The sequence below is a fragment of the Sardina pilchardus genome, chromosome 9 (genome assembly GCF_963854185.1).
Source record: "Sardina pilchardus chromosome 9, fSarPil1.1, whole genome shotgun sequence".
NCBI classification, from domain to species: Eukaryota; Metazoa; Chordata; class Actinopteri; order Clupeiformes; family Clupeidae; genus Sardina; species Sardina pilchardus.
This window is the reverse complement of record NC_085002.1, coordinates 32,073,285-32,090,784: the sequence shown is the minus strand read 5'-3', so window position 1 is coordinate 32,090,784 and position 17,500 is coordinate 32,073,285. Positions and strand designations below refer to the sequence as shown.

Sequence of the window (17,500 nt, the reverse complement as noted above, 5' to 3'; positions counted from 1 at the left end):
CAGATCCAGCAGCACACGTCGCCCGGCTGCATGCTCTTGATCTCGTTCTTGCGGCAGGGGTCGCTGCACTGGGAGGTGGGCAGCGCCTGGCTCTCCCACGGGATCAGGCTGGTGTTGAGGCTCAGGCTCTGGGCCCAGTAGCCCACCTCGCGGTAGCTGTACCTGCCGTTCTCCTTGTGGTAGTGGAAGATCTTGTAGCGGCCCAGGCTGTCGCCGAAGGCATCGAAGCGAACGACGTGATCCCTGTCTGCTGGACGGAACGGGGCTGAATGTGGACATAGAGGACACTGAGGGGTCAGTAAGGTCACTACAGCAGACACTAGCAGAATATAAAACACAAAATATCAGAAACAAATATAAAACACATCCAAAAAAACAAGCTTATAGTTTTTAGTATAATTCATCAGTTACTCGTATATTTATCCAAAAAGAACATTTCCGTTTCTAATTCATTATCAATATGGATCATTGCTAAGTGAGCAACACAAAATTCCAGAGGTAAATTCAGGCAGAATGTCCATGGCAATGCAGTAGTGCAGGAACAAATGATACCTAAAGTGATCCATAAAATCAACATGATCAAGAAAGACACCACGTTTCTCACACGTAACTACTAAGATCACCTCAGGATGCTCCCAGGACTACCTGACTAGAGCATTAGACATAATGGATTGCACTGAGATTTGCAAACCAGACACCAGAAGGTAGACTCACAGAGTTGTCCACTTTCTTTGATTTAATCTGCTCCCATTGCCTTCTACTAGCTTCTAGCTTCGAACAAACTTGTTCATGAGTTTAAATTGGACCACAGAAATTAGATTACTTCCCTTGTGTACAGACATTGGCATATCATTCTATAGAACTCCTCTAGCAAAACAATTCCCTCTCAGGTTTGTACATATCGAACCACTGACAATGAAGCCAGTTTGAGAGAGATTAAGGCTAATTTGTCAACAAAAACATAACCATTAGGCTCTTCTCTCTCTCTCTCTCTCTCTCACTTGTAGAAATTATTTGCCTTTTCCCATGTCCACTCAGCTTCAGGTGGACTCCAGAAATCAATGTGATTTCATCCAGCATGAAAGTCCCTGGCGGCTGCATCTCAGATCAGCAGCTATTTGAGCTGAGCGGCAGGATCCCCCTGCAGGCCTGAGAGCCCACGTGTATCGTGCACACAAGGATGGAAAAGGTCTGTTCACGCGCAGTCTGTCGGGACCTGTGTGTGGAAAGCGCTGCTGCGGCGTCAAACGGTAAATCCGAGCTCTACGGTAGAGTATGGGACGGGGGTGTTGGCCCACTTGCGGTAATGCTGAAGGATTTAGACAAAAGCCACGGAACATGGAGAATGTGCTCCACACAATAGAGACCTTGCATAATTAAAGTCAGTGGCTTCCAAGAGGATAGCATCTGACAAGGTTATGCTTCTGCCTGCTAAGTACTTCACTGATGTCTTTGACGGAGCTATTCACGTTTCTGGGGCCAAATCCTTTTCTCGCCTGGAGTGTGACGAGGTTGTTTGCAAGCATGAAGCCGATAATTATGGCTATAACACAACCTTATCATGTGAGGCAAAATGAAAACAAGCTAAATTAATCTGAGATTCCCTGCAGGTGTTTATTTGTGCGGAGTTGTCACTGATATTATTCAATTTGCCAGCTTGCTGAGGGGCCATTGAGGAATGAATTAGAGGCTTTGACACACCCTGATCAATTTGGCATGGTTGTGCAGTCATCAGAGGGATAAAAATGAAACAGGATAATCCTGATAATCTTGACAGCCACCTTGTATTAAAGTGTGCCGTGAACAAATACAGAATAGCAATTTAATAGTTATACATATATAGACATATTCATTACATCTATCTATATACATTGCTGGTGCACAAAGTACACATTAGCTATTTCCCCACTGTCACGCCAAAAGATATGCAAACACGGGGGATCCGGAGCTAATCCTGTTCCCATTATCACTTCGGGGGCGTAATCGCGCCTTAATCGCACTATTTCAGGGCTAGTAGCGCCGAATTGTTGGCCTCACCTTTACCCTAGGGCCAACGAGTGCTTACTGGTGCTTGAGGCGGTTTCAAGGTGGAAGGCGGAACTGAGACAGGTAAGCGGATTCAGTGCCAAAACAACAGTTCCATTGACATGCTACAGACTGTATTGATAGTGATTGTCCCATAAAATGATTAATGCAAGGCTCTGTTAACTGTCTCCTGGGGAGCTAATTGACAGGCTTGGACTGTGTACCTTTCCCAATCCCATGTGTTATGGCCGTGATTTTGCTTATGATTCACTCATAGGTCTAGATATCTGTGCTACAGTACTGTATGTGGCCCTGTCCTGATCTTCATCTTATCCACTTGCATTTGAGCTATGATGTCTTCAGGCTCCATTCAAAAGAACAATAGTGAGTTATAAAACATGGACAACATTCCTACAAATATGATCTTTAAACCTACGTAATATAAACATTTAAAGGGATACTTCACCAATTAGCATTAAGCTTTGTATCTTTAGAAAACCAGTCATATTTTTGAATGGTCGTGCATCATTCCCTCAGATTGCCTTGAGATGGGAGAAATATGGATTTCAATGAAACCCATGAATATAACTTCCTGCTTTCAATGATGATTTTTACATCATTGAAAGCAGGAAGTCCAACATTGAAATCCGTATTTCTCCCATCTCAAGGCAAACTGAGGGAATGATGCACGACCATTCAAAAACATGACTGGTTTTCTACAGATACAAAGCTTAATGCTAATCTGTGAAGTGTCCCTTTAAACTGCACTCTCAAAATTAATCTCTGTGTCTATGATAGGTTAGGTACAACACAGTTTGTGTTGTTTCCAAAACATTTATTTTGTTATTTGTTTCACATTATGTGTTGAAAATAACACAACCTTGTCCAGATAGGGACAACACAGTGTGACACTAAGCGTTCAATAAAATTATGACACTCTTCATTACTAAGTATTGAATATTGCTATTGATTTTAAGTTGTGCAAGCAGATACAGTATTACACCAGTTAAGTCACACACGTTGACACACACACACACACACACACACACACACATACACACACACACACACACACACACACACACACACTCACTCACTCACCATCAAATTTTGTCTTCAGAATGTAGTCTTTGTAGAACTTGCGACCATTTCCCGGCTTCATGGCATTGCAGACTTTGGTGGTGTTGGGACACACAGCCTGTCTCATGTTATGCAAGGCGTGTGCCATGGCATAGACCGCATTCACTACAAACATGATCTTAGACTCTTGTTCGAATTTGCCGTCTTTCAGAGTGTGCTTTGCGCAACTCACGTTGTGCAGGCTGCACTGAAAGCGGTTCTCCCAGAACTCTCGGAACCATGGATTTCGGGTGTTGTTGTAAGGGTTAAGGTTGGTGAAATACTCGGTAAACTTGGGGATGGGATAAGATGCCAACTCAATAGTGAAGGCCCCGTTCGCTGCTGTCTCGCTACCTCTAACCACGCTCTCTTGAGCGCCCCATCCATCACTCGCCACCCAGATGAAGGTGACGTTCATGCGCGTGGCAGCCACCAGTAGCTCGCGTGCGTCCTCACTGCGTGTGAACAGGATGACAACTTTGGCGTTGGACTTTTGCTGCAGAGAGCGAATCACATTCTCGTAGCTGTACCGATCCATGGAGCGGCTCACTTTGGCTGAAATGGCAATACAAATCTGGAGAGCTCGGGCCTCCTGCTGGAAAGCATCGATACCCGTCTCACCATAGTCACCCTCTGAGGCCACAGTTGATACGTAGGTCCAGTTGAAGAACCGTAAGATCTCCGCCATGGCTTTGGCCTGGTAGAAGTCAGGGGGAACAGTGCGAGCAAAGAAATCATACCGGGATTTGTCACTCAGTTTAGCGCTTGTTGAGGCGTAGCTTATCTGAGGGATCTGGAACAGACGAAGCAAGTTTGCCACCTGCAACAACAGAAAGAGATTTACAGTTAGACCTCACCACGGCACGACTTCACAGTCAGACTGATGAGTGTATCCGTTTAAGAATAGTGAGCATGTTTTACGTCGAGATAAAGAATAGCAGCACCTTTCCCCGAGGAAAACATTAAACAGTAAAGCAGGATATATTTGGTGGAAACAAGTGTAGGCTAATAAGTGAGAAAATATTATTGGTTTTAACAAGCTGTCTCAGGGGCAATCTGTAACTCATGGTATGGCTTCCATTTAATTCATACACTCCAGCAGCCTGCTGCTTCACACATTGTCATGTTTCTGGTTGCCTAATAAGATCATTGAGTCATCATGGGCGCCAGGGACAAAACAGTCCTGGGCTGCCTCATAGCATGTGATGTTCTTGGCCATGTCTAGTCATTTAGCCCCGAAGTGAGAATGAGAATACAGAGTGACAGGTCACGATCAAATTTACAGTCGGCTAGTTGTGATTGGATACAAAGGCATATAGGCCTAACTCAGGGAACCTCCTATCTTTCTGCTTGCAGTTAAGACCAAAGAGGATCCAAAAAGACCACTGGGTCACTAATGACATTATTTGATACACTCTTAAAATGAATATGTTGTAAACAACACAACTTGCGTTGTTTTTAACATATCTCTGTGTTCGGATAGGGACAGCATAGTTTCCTTTTTTTTAGACTGTTATAACATGTGCTGAAAATAACATAACATAACACGTTTGTGTCTAGATGGGGACAACACATTGGTTTTAAGAGTGTAGAAAGCGGTGGTAAGTCTTGTAATAATGTATTAATACATAGCCTAAGCTGTATTCTGAATAAAATCTGAAAACTACCAAGACACTGCAACCACTCAGCACTAAAGATCCATGTATTATGCCACTGCTTAGTTGATATCCTTTTGGGATTCGCTCCTTAGAACGTCAATTATTTTTCAGATATTGCCAATAATGTGAGTGTCCTTGAGTATTCAGGCTCCCATAACTCTGTGCAATGTTCTTTGCTGTAATGGATGTCTACCTCACTCTCAACTGTAAGAGCACACGTCGACATTCTGAACTTCATTACAGGGGTGCCAAAAAAGGCCCATGGGCTAGATCTGGCCTGACAGCAGGTTTCATACACTACGTTACATTACATTACATTTGGCTGACGCTTTTTAACCAAAGTGACTTACAACATTTTAACAACAATAATAATAATAAAAAAAAAAACATAAATGCAGCAATGAGTGCATAAACATAAAGACATTCAATTTTCATACATTAAGACATTCACAACCAGTTGTGTCCAATAATGTGCAATAAGCAATATCTCTGATATGATATATTTAATAAAACCAGCACTACACACCATCCTCAGAAAGGAAGAGGTTGAATAAGCAGGCATGAGAGGTATAGTATAGTAGGGTATTTTAAGAACGCGCATATATGACAGCAGCATGATGTGTTGTGTGCCCAGAAGTGGGGATAGTAAAGGAGTATATACAGTAATCAAACAACACTCTGATACCCATGCAGAAAGTGATCATGACCATGACAATGACAATGACGGTCCCCACCAGGTCTCATTCCAACAAATCCGGCCCAGTGCATGAGTAGGCCTGTCTATTTATATCCTGCCTTATTACAGTGAGGGCATGGCTTCACAGAATTCTATATTCTTGCATTCTGTGTTATAATTTTGAAAAGCTTAAATGGATTAATGATGATCAAGTTTCTTGAGAGAGATAGAGAGGGAGACATTATGAAAGAGGTAACATTATTTAGCTATAAATGTGTGAAAATCCAATGTGTGAAAAAGTGTGAGAAGGAATTATGACAATAACACCCTCAAATATTGGCACAATCTCATAAGCGCAACGCCATAGTATAGCCTACTAGGGTGTTGTTTCACCTGCGTTGATTCAGTTTTTCATTCCCAGAAAAAAAGGCACACTGGCTGATCATACTTTTTTATGCATGTTTCCATAGAAACGGTTCTGAGGGAAAGGGTTGTCTGTGGTAAATGGAAGGGGGGTTACTGTCAAGAAAGGTTTCTCTTGAGGTTTCCATCCTCCACAGATATGATCTTCACTCAGGTTCATAGTCTTCTTAAGAAAAAATCCCAAAATAAAAACACACACACCTGCCCGGTTCCCAACACAAGTCATCTTGACAACCCATTTAAAGTCAAATGTAATCTTGTTAGCAGATAGATGTCAACAGAGGGATGGCAGAGAGTGAGCTTTGTGAATGCAATACAGGGTGTGCCATTCAAAGAGGACATAAGATTACAGATAGCTGATCAAAGATGCTTCTACCTATGCGAGTTATGTTGAAGGAGCTAAGTGTCTATTTTAGAGGAGGTGTTAAAGGTTTATTTTTCTTTTTGTCATTTTTCAAAGAACAAAATATAGGCTTTTTTCCTAACCTCCTGTCACTTGACATGACCTTGTTTTTTTTTCTTGTGCAGAGGACAAGGAGGTTGTCTATTGATGAACATCACAGAACCCACAATGCCTCTCCTGGGAGAGGAACATGGTGCTTAAAGGTAAGGAGCTTAAATGTCAGAAATATACACTACATGATGCTTTAACACCAATACCACACTGCCAGTGTGATGAAAACCAGTGTGATAAAATACAGCATTAGCATCACAGTTCATTCTAAATCTGGTCCCATTCCTTTCTTCAACCATGAAATGCAAATCTGCCGTGCCACAGTGGAATAACTCTGCCAGCACAGTCTCATCACTCTTACCAGAAAAGAACATTGCACATTTTAATGCATATCATTCCAGACTTTTATCTCGTATGCTATCATTGAGACCATCTCAAACGTACGTACAGCACATTGCAGATAACAGCTGGAGAGAAGAAACCTCATTTGAAGCTTCTCCAGGTTTCTCAGTTTCTCAGCCAGTCAGCTCTATACGTGTACCGCAAAAAGTAGGAACGCCAATCACTGTCCAAACACTCATCTGTGAGAATATAAGCTTAAGGGCTCATTTGTTTTGATTAGCTACAACCAACACCACATCCAGACAGCTTGTCCTCTGCGCAAGTGCTTTTGTCTGGCTGCGTTAAATTGACCACATCATGACCACGTCTGCACTAAATGGACCACACTGTGGAATGCTCCTCCAGACTTCATTAATAGAGCTGGACTATCACGGACCATTAAAGTATCTGTGGAAGAAGCATCTAATGAATGAAGTCTGGTAAAGACATTTTAGAGCAGGCTCTGAGATAGATGTTTCTGACCGCTGATGTCTCGCTCTCTCCGAGTGGACAGTGTCCGCTGGCCACCACTACAAAGCCCACGGCCTTGGTATTCTGAGAGGAGACTATGGCAGTCACTAGTGGTGGAAAACAGGTGGGACACTAGCCACTGTTATTGTGGTCTTCTCCTGTCTATCTAGAGTCTTTGATGTGAAATGCCATGAAATGCTGTTGGAGTGTTCAGAGTTATTCTTGCTGCAGAGATGAGACTCTATTGTTGCCATGTGGCAGAATTGATTCCAGCTCATGACTGGTGGAATTTGGGAGTTTTGAAGGCAAAAGCTTCTATAAGTAATGACAGCATTATGTTAAACAAAGAGCCTGGTGATTATAGTGCGCATTGATTGCACTGTTCACATTACATCAAGTCTCATGGCACAGGCTGTCTGGCTATGCATGAGGTATGGACCAAGCCATTGCACAACCATATTTACATTCAGTATGCAGGCTGTGTATTTGCCCATCTGGGGTAGCATCCTAGACAGCTTTTTGTTGAGGTTGTGACCTAAGGCAGAGTACACATGAAAAGATAGAAAGCGAGAGAGACAGAGAGAGAGAAAACGAGAGAGAGAGAGAGAGAGAGAGAGAGAGAGAGAATAAACAAGCCCTCTTCCAGATCACAGCAGCCCTACCTCATGGAGATGTCATGATTTTTTCAACATGAAAAGCCCATCTGCTCTCCCCAGAAGGCTTTCTCAGTGTGCTCCTGCAGCACTAGCATAATATCCCCCGAGCTGCAGGCTGGGGCCTGCTCCACCGCGCTCGCTCTTACGCCCACGCGCCAAGCACACAGTGCAGCGCCACGCACTCACCACTGCCAACGAGCGAGCGGGCCGCCAGTGGAGCCGTGCCACCAGCGCCAAGCCGCAAGTTTAAACGGAGCGCCTCAGTCGACTGTAGAGGTGTGTGGTCGCCATGTTTTGCCACCTCGAGTCCGAAGATCCCATGATGGCTCGACAGGGTTCGGTTGCTTGGCAACCTCCCTTAATGTGCCCCAGCAGGTGGAGGGGTGACCCGGTTAGACACGGCGAGGAGAACATCCCCCTAATCAAACGCTGATCCCTCGCCCACTCACACACCCCTCCATCCAGCCAGCAGGGGCACCAGCCCCCCCGCCACCACACACACACGCACGCCTAAGCAGCCTCTTTAGGAGGGAACCACCTCTGGCCCCTGGCAGCACAGGCACCTGCCACCCAGCGAAGCAGCAATCTCACTAACCGCCCAGCACAGCAAAGCAGCAATGCAAAGCAGTAACTCCACTGCCCTTTCTCCTCTTCTGTCTCTCACACATATTGTACACTGATGGCAAACGCAGCAGAGCGACTTCTCAGTCTGCTGAATTGTTTTGATTGGGTGAATTATACATACTGTATATCCTCATTAAGAAATGTGTGGCCCATTTAGTGCAGTTGGACGCAGTAAGGTCAAATGATTTAGAGTTACAACTTTTCTGGACTGTTTTAATTAGAGACAAACCACAGTGTGTACAGTTGTTTTTATACGTTTATGAACCCATGCTAAAGTTGACTAAAAAGAGCAATAAAACAGATTTTGGGGGGGAATTGATCTTAATGCCTTCATTTAAAAAAATGAGGAAAAATTAGTTTAGCATGGTTTTATTTCAATTAATCTAATAGCTAATAGCTTATTGGATTTACAGTATTCCAATTCCAATCTGTAGGTATGGTGAAGGGTGTCCTTAAATTGGTGTCCTGAAATGTTCATTTTTTAATTAAGGCATTACGATGAATTTAAATCCTCTTTTTAGTCAACTTTAGCATGGGTTCATAAGCTTGTGAGCGCAGCTGTATCTGTCCTAATGAAGGGATTCCTAGTGAAGAGAGGGAAACATGTCTCCTACACAGAGGGGACGGAGAAATGATGTGTACTAGGAGAGACTCCAGTCTTAAAATTGGCTAAACTCCTGAATTATCTACTCGCTTTTAAATTATTTATTACCAGAGGGCGCACTTTCTATACTTTTACTTATAAATTATGGACTTACATGGAAAAGCCTCGATGATAGACCCAATAATTATTGTGCCTTATCTGAAAGGCCATCCATGAATGTCAATTTGAATGCATGACTCATGAGAGCTACCAGGGATTTGTCATGTCTGGAGGAAGACAGAAATTAATCTACGGTGGATGAGTTTATGATCCACTACTTTTAATGTACAGGATAGGTACTTATTTGTGTGTGTGTGTGTGTGTGTGTGAGGTGAGAGAGAGAGAGAGAGAGAGAGAGAGAGAGAGAGAGAGAGAGAGAGAGAGAGAGACCAAAAATATCCACATTCCACGGTATTCTCTTGCTTTCACTCCGCCATTTGAATTCTATTACTAGTTTATGAAAGTGGCTGATCTTGTGAAATATACAACACAATTATATACTGTTGTTGACTCTGCTGGGTACATATGAGTGATTTAAACATGACATGTTTAACATAAATGTAATACCTTTAGAATGCAAAACAGTAATCAAGCCACTGTAATTTATTGCATGGCAGAGATAATAGAGCCATTTTGGAGCATGAGGAAATGGGTTTTTTTTTGTCAGCTTGAAGACATTTAAATGAGAAAGATGCTATCTCAGATAGTTGAAGGAGGAATAATGGCTATGAGCGCTGATGCCAACAGATTGAACACATAATAGGTCTCACACCTTGTCACTGAGATATTAAGTAGATCAACTGTTTTGTTATGACACCAGGCTCCAGTGACAAAGGCTGAAAGGAAAAAAACACTCAAACACATGTGCGGACAAATTGGCAATGTTATGGAATTCATCTCCATCACAATTATGCTCAGATTCCACTCCAAAGTCCTCGGCACTCCACACTCCTGAAGCGCTGTGGTGTTGAGCTGCGCTGCAACTCACACACTCCAGCAAATGACTCACTCTCATCACAAGAGCTCAGCCCAGGTCTGGGGGAGTAGCGCAAAAACAGAGCTGCAGTCTCAGCCATGAATTAATTACTAGTGAGCCGCGGGCTAGATGTTCTTCACTGTAATTGCAGAACACAGAGTGTTACCAATTAACATAGAGTGTCTGATGTCGGATGGCTGTCTCAGACCAGGCTGTGCAAGCTACGTCTATTCTGGGCACTTCAATGTTTAATGCCGCATAAACAACTTTTCTGTTCATTTACACAAGGGTAATGTGACAGTATGCCATTTGAAGCCACCATACGTCTGGTATAACCCTTTGCAAACGGTCAATTGAAGTAGGGATTCATGAAAGACATTCCTGTTCAGCCCATCAATTAAAATACAGCACTGTAAGAAAATGAAAGAAGTAGGCTATCCACTATAAATGCCGTTCAAGAGCTTGGGGTTGTCAATTTAATAGATACTGTGTTTACATTAGTTACATGAGGGTATTAATTATATTTCTTGAATTTAATTTGAACAAAACCAGGCGTTCTGGCATTTGAATGAATCTCATAGTCCCCAGGAACATAGTCTCAGAGAACACTGGAGGATTAATCCTTTGAGTCCATCTTCAAGCCTCCAGATGGCTGTAAGTTGGAGTACCAAACCATCTACAGCTGAACCTGCCAATTGACCCCACCACGGCCCCCAGTCTGGGTTGGCACGGCGACGTCATGCTCAGGGCGCCTTGGCACCTCGCGGCCACAGCGCCAACGGCAAGGCGGGCAGGTCAGCCTGGGGCGACGCCTGAGTGGCCAGCGCTGCGTCCACCCTGAAGCTCTCATCAGAGGAGGACCTCTCAGGCCCACTCAGCTCTCCGCACGCGCACTGCTGACGTGTGTGTGTGTACACACAATTGATCTGCTCCATGTATATTTAACCTGAGTGAGATATCGTGCTGTGTGTGTGGCTCAAACACCTGCCAGTGACTCACACAGTCTTCTCCAGGAGCCCATGGAGAGGAGGACAGAAGGAGGAGCCGCTCACACACTGGAGCACAGACGCTTATGCAGCAGTAGTGCACTGAGGGCTGGGATAGGCTGGGGGGCCAATATAGCCGGAGATCAAGCTTCTGCATCCACAGCCCCTCTCTCCTCCTCCTGCCATTAGCAGAGGGAGGGGGAGAGGAGTCGTAACCCAATTATCACACCCAGTGATAGCTCTGGATATTAATACATTAGAACCCATCTCAAGCAAATCAGCCTAATCCACTCATTTCAGTTTCATGGTAGAATTAGCAAAAGCATGAAGTATTGATTAGCATCAGAATGATGCCAGGGTATGCAGTGTTGAGGAGGAACAGGCACTGCAGAGATGAATCATGTGCATGTGTGAAAAGCAGCGCTAAGTTCAACTCCAAGTCCCTGTGGCTTACAGTCTCCTGGGACACAGGTGTGGTGGATTTCTAAATTACTCAAGACTTCCTTAAAAGCTGCTTGATGGCAGCTTTTCTATTATAGACCAGCGTAAAGTGAATGAAGCTCAGATAAGATCGAAAAGTTAGAAATAATAATGTCCCAAGTCCTCTGAGACTAAAGCGATGACAAGAATTAATCATGGCATCTGGTAATTAAAGAGGAACAAGAGCATATTAATTTGGTTAGGGATTCACATGAATCATTTCATCACTACAGCGAATCTAATAAAAACTGAACATGAAAAGTGTTCATAAAATGATGATTTCTCAACTGAGTGTATGCAGAGGAGGACAGACAAAACAACTGACTTGTTGGTCCAACTAAGAGCACCACCAGATTTAAACAACATTAAATAACTAAATGCCTACAGTCTGTGCACAGTAGGAAACCACTTTACTGGCTGTTAACAAACACCTGAAAATGAATCATTCAGTTGTACTAAAATGTAAGAAATACAATATAGGCGACTCTTAATGTCCGTGGGTGTCTCTACGGAGCACTGCTGTGTGCCTCTTTGCTCGGCTTCAAGTCGTTAAAAATGTGATTTGAGCTTCCACCTGAAAACGCCAGCCTAGATGCAGCATATGCACAAAATAAGGAGGGATTTCTTGTGGATAGCGATATCAACAGGAACAGGAAACAGGAAACTGACTTTCCAACTTAAAGTAAGAGAGCCCATATAACTAGACACAGTGCACTGACATGGCCATCCGTTGATAAAATAATCATTCATATGAGATTCATGACAGCTTACACCGTCTCAAATGGCTATGAGACCAGGGTTTGTTTTTCTCTAAGAGAGGCTCATGGGAGAAACCATTTAATGAAAGTGACATATTATTTGTCACCTTGTTTGTGGCATAGGGCTTTCTGTGTCCAAAGTAGAGTGATGGTATAGTGTGTGCTCTCTCTCTCTCTCTCTCTCTCTCTGTCTCTTTGTTCTATCCATTAGCCTGTGTGCTGGTCCTTTTTGTTGAGGCTGCCTGTGAGCGCTAGACTGAAGAGCCTGAGGCGGAGCTGATCTGGCCCAGTGTGTGCTAGGTGTGTGTGTGTGTGTGTGTGTGTGTGTGTGTGTGTGTGTGTGTGTGTGTGTGTGTGTGCGGCTGCTCTGGCTGTGAGGCACGTCTCCCCTGCTCCAGGGCTGCAGCTGACATGCCTTGACTATGTGTGGGGATGAGAGAGCCGGTGAACACAGTCTGGCATGGCAGCGGAGGCATCGCTCTGCATTCACAAAGCAACACATGTGCCACTGATGACTGGGCCTCTGGCCACTACTGATACCCTGACACATGTACACCAACAGAGCTCTCTCCGCTTGTACATCCTGGAGTGGACACACACAGTTATAGTAACAGCCACCCTCCTGACACACGTGCACGCACACACACACACACACACACACACACACACACACACACACACACACACACGCACCCACCCACTGAGATGTGTACAGTGGTCCACTGCATTATTGAAGCGCTCCTGCATCCCCCCACTCCAGCCATGCAAGCATCCTCCTGCCTGTGCAGCGTAAAGATGGAGGCTTCAGCCTTCACCTCCAGCAGCTGCCCACAGAGCCAGAGAGGCTGCCTTTGAGCGCCCACAAAAGAGAATCATTTGTCTCTCTCCAAACAGCTTGTGTGGGTTTCCCAGCATGGTGGACCCTCCCTAACCTTCCAGTGTGATAGAGCTGCAGCCTGTGGTCCATCAGTGCTTGTGACGTGCTACAGCCAACAGCGCTGTTAGATCCTGCTCATCAGTCTGTCTCTGCGAGCGCTTCCAGGGGCCTGCACTCCAGTCGAGGTGTTACAGAATCACTCGCCAGCACAAACATATCGACAGAGCCGTTGTTGGGAACCCTCTGTGACAACGGGCCAATTAACGGGCCTTTCATCAAGTCGCTCGGAGAAGCGAGAGCCCAGGCAATGATGCTGTCACTAGTTATCACATCACACCCCTGCAACCTTCATCCCTCTCTCTCTCTCTCTCTCTCTCTCTTTCTCTCTCCCACCCTCCTCCTCATCCTCCTCCTCGCCTCCAACATCTGGGCGATGTCTGCCTTTGACAGACTGACTGTGGGTGTGAATTGCCGATGTCAGATGAGGCTCTTACTGTAAAAACGCGGTGGCTGTTAACTGAACTCTAGGCATATGTGCAGCAGGTTTGGTGCCTATGGCCACATGTAGCCTCATTAGGGCTCAGGACCAGCTTCTCAGTAGACACTCTTTTAAGCAGCCACGTTTCCCCGCTCCTGTGTGGCGTCCTAGCGGTGGCATGTTCCCTTCTCTGTGAGCCGCCACGCTCGACTGGCCAAGAGACGCATTCCGTGGGGCTAATTCGCATCAGCATTCTGCGAGCATAGGACTGATCACAGGAGCGAAACATTTTGATTGGCTTAATTTTGCCTTCCTATTGGCTTATTGTTTTTCTATACGTGCTGTGAAAAAAATATGTGGGGGTGTTTATCAAAATAATAGGATGTCATTATTGTGGTAAACATGCACCATGGAGCAAAATCTGATTAAAAAACAACTATCGTTGGGTTAAATTTGTCGACATCAACACAACAATTATAAGCCCTATACATTATATATATATACACACACACACACACACACACACACACACACATATATAGGCTATATACGTATATAATATATAGGGCTTATTATTGTAAATATACATATACACATCCATACTATATATCAGAAGCCAGTCTGTACCTGGATGGAGACGTCGCTGTAGGAGCCCCCGATGACGCCGGAGATGGCCAAGGGCACGTCGTCGTGGATGGCGTAGGAGCCGTCGGGGCAGGTGTACTCGCTGTCGTCCACCTTGGTGAGCGAGGCGCGCACGAACTCCAGCGACTGCTCCAGCGCGTAGGTGTCCTTGGAGCAGGTGTCCAGGATGTGGGCGCCCAGCGTGAGGCCGGGCAGGATGTGGTCATCGCGGTTGATCTCGTCCAGCGCCAGCAGCATGGCCTCCAGACGCTGGATGCCGCGCTGGGCGTTGATGCGGCCGCAGTCCTCCATGCCCTCGCCCTTGTGGTGCACGGGGAACAGGCCGCCCATCACCAGGTCCCCCTCCACCACGATCTCCCGCTTGGCCTCCGCGCTCAGGCTCGGCACGGCCAGCGTCCGCACGCTCTGCACCAGCAGCAGCAGCAGCTCCAGCTGGACCAGCCAGCGCACCGGAGACGCTCTGGACCGCGCTGACCACCCGGCCAGCATGTCTGCAGGACGGGGCAGGGCAGGGCAGGGCAGGTCACTTCAGTCCTTCTCTCTTCCTCCACTCCTCTGTCCCTTCTGTTTCGGTCCTGCTCTCACCCTCTCTGGTCCCCCTCTGAAGTCCTCCCTCTCTCTCTCTCTCCCTCTCTCTCTCTCTCTCTCTCTCTCTCTAGGGATGGGATGGGATGGCAGGGGTGCGTCACGGCTGGACTTTAAAGGCGCTGCGCTTGTGTCCAGGCCGAGGCTATCTCCATCAGTGACATCTTCCTCTGTTCAGGTTTGGAGATCACAGCCCCTGCGGATCAAACAGGAGGAGCCTCAGTCAGTGTCTCACACACACACACAATCAGATCTTTGTCTAGCTCTGCTCCGCCACACACAAGGACAGCTGTGTGACTGTCTGACTCCCATTGTGGCTGGTGTAAGACAAATAATTGTTATTATTTGTTGTTAATAATGTTTTCTTTAATGTCCAGTTGTATGTATTTGATATATACAGGGTGATAAAGCTTTGATATATAAAGGGTTATATGAGTGTGAGTGGTTGCTGGAAAACTTTAATGGGATGGCATAACTAAAAGTCAAATAAACAGCGCTTGGGTGCTTCAGTCAATTACAAATGAAATATACATGCAATATGCATGGAGGTTTACTGGCGTGTGCAGTCCTCTTATGTCCTGGTGCAGTATTTATGAGCTGGGTACACTTCATAAAGCTGTCTCTCATAATACTGATGTTAAATTCAGGGGGATATTCCTAATGGTGGGGCCGCTGTGTGTGTACTGTACATCACAGCAGTGAGGAGGTGAGGAGGTGATGTGCCCAGTCTGGGCTGTGGGGGAGTTCAGCCTTAACACCGTGGTGAGGCTGCCTGATAAGGTGCTCTCCCCCACAGCTCTGTCTCAGCTGAGGGATGCTCAACATTATGCAGAGAGAGAGAGAGAGAGACCCTTAGACTGGAAGAGATGTCCCTATGTCCACACTTACACAGTGTCTTTTATATGCCACTTGTAATTGTAGAGCATTTGAAGCTACTTGAAGCTACTTTTGAATATGATGGAAATAAAGTCACATGTTGTACATATGCTCAGGATACAAATGAGGAAACAAACATGTGTGTATGGAGAGAAAGAAGGAGACAGACTGACAGAGAGACAGAGTTGTTCCCCGTGTGATTGTCTTGTGTGCTCCAGTCCCACAGTTCCTCTGCATGCTTTAGACCCATGGAGCAGTGGGGGGAGGACAGACGCAGGCTCCTGGTGCTCTCTGCATGCCGCCCCCCCCCCCCCCCCCCCCCGTTTACCCTCACGTATAGATCTGCATTCTTCATTCTGGAGCCGTTCACTCATGCCAGCACGCTCAAATGCACACTCTCATGTACTCACCGGCGTACACGTACACACACACACACACACATACTTGCACAGATGCACTTACACACACACACACACACACACACACACACACACACACACTACGTGTACTCAGAGTACTAAGCCACTCAGAGACCAATCTGATATAAATTATAATATTAAATTCCATATAAAATGATAACATATTGCCACACACTGGATACTCAACAGATGAATACACAGACCTCGCACAAGCACACACACACACAGTACAGACAAAGTGGCATAAACCCCAATGGTTTTGGTGTCCTTAAATCTGTGTTTGTGTTTGTTTGTGTCTCTGCTCAAGTGCCATATGTGCTCTCCCCTATAAAACATCTGCATGCCAACACACACACACACGCACGCACGCACGCACACACGCACACACACACGCACACACACACACACACACCTCTCAGCTGAAGCATTATCAGTAGCCTACTGACAGACGGCTCAGCCAAAGCCAGTGCAGAATGGCTGACATGAGGTCATCTCTCTCTCCATTGTCACTGTGCCATTCAGCTCCTCTGTGCCCTGACGCTGTGCCTCCACACAACAAGAGCAGGACACTAGGAGCACACGGACTGATGTCCAGCAGCCTAAGGACACAGATGAGATAGCCAGGACTAATGACTAATGCTGGAGTACTGTTCAAGGAAACGCAGCCTGTCACTCAGTCTTCAGTGTTAGCATTCAGTGGGATCATGGGATGTTGACGCAAACATTTCATTTCAGAGATTATGTTCATTGGATTATTTTCATGTCTTGAAAATGGAATTACAATGGCGTGAAAAAATACATGTGTTGAGCATTAACACATAAATTGAGTGTGCCATGACTAATGCATTGCCTCTTGAATATTAATCAAAGCCTTAAAGAAGGCTTATTCTATATTGTAAACTGTTACACTATTACATAAGTTGTTTATGTGTTGAAGAAAGCTATGGTTTGGTCTGCGTGTTTCTGAAGGGTATACAGTATTTATTGCACTGATGTACAGAGGACTGCGGGCTGATCTGGGTGCAGCGTTGCTGTTTCATATGTGAGGCACAGCTAGGCAGCGGAGTGTCGTCTTCCTCCAGAGCCACGCTTGCAGTGGATTTGGTCCAAAGCCCGAGGGGTTTGTGTACACTTCACTTCTCACCATCCTGGCATCCCACAGATGTTGGCCTGAGTCTCTCTCTCTCTCCTCTTCACACCTCTCTCTCTCTCTCTCGCTCTCTTTCTCACACTCACACACACACACACACACACACACACACACATACACCCTGTACTAAGATACATGTG

General features: G+C 45.6%; 1 protein-coding gene across 1 annotated transcript in view; it reads right to left on the bottom strand.

Moving 5' to 3' along the window:
- grm2a (glutamate receptor, metabotropic 2a) overlaps positions 1-17,500 on the bottom strand; it is a 34,103-nt gene that overhangs the window by 7,303 nt on the left and 9,300 nt on the right. Inside the window, exons 2-4 of the mRNA XM_062544765.1 lie at positions 14,313-15,111; positions 3,127-3,964; positions 1-265 (exon numbers count right to left, since the gene is read on the bottom strand). The exon at positions 1-265 is cut by the window's left edge and continues 802 nt beyond it. Coding sequence (XP_062400749.1) covers positions 1-265; positions 3,127-3,964; positions 14,313-14,819 — 1,610 coding nt within the window. The 5' untranslated portion in view covers positions 14,820-15,111. The remainder of the gene's footprint in view (positions 266-3,126; positions 3,965-14,312; positions 15,112-17,500) is intronic.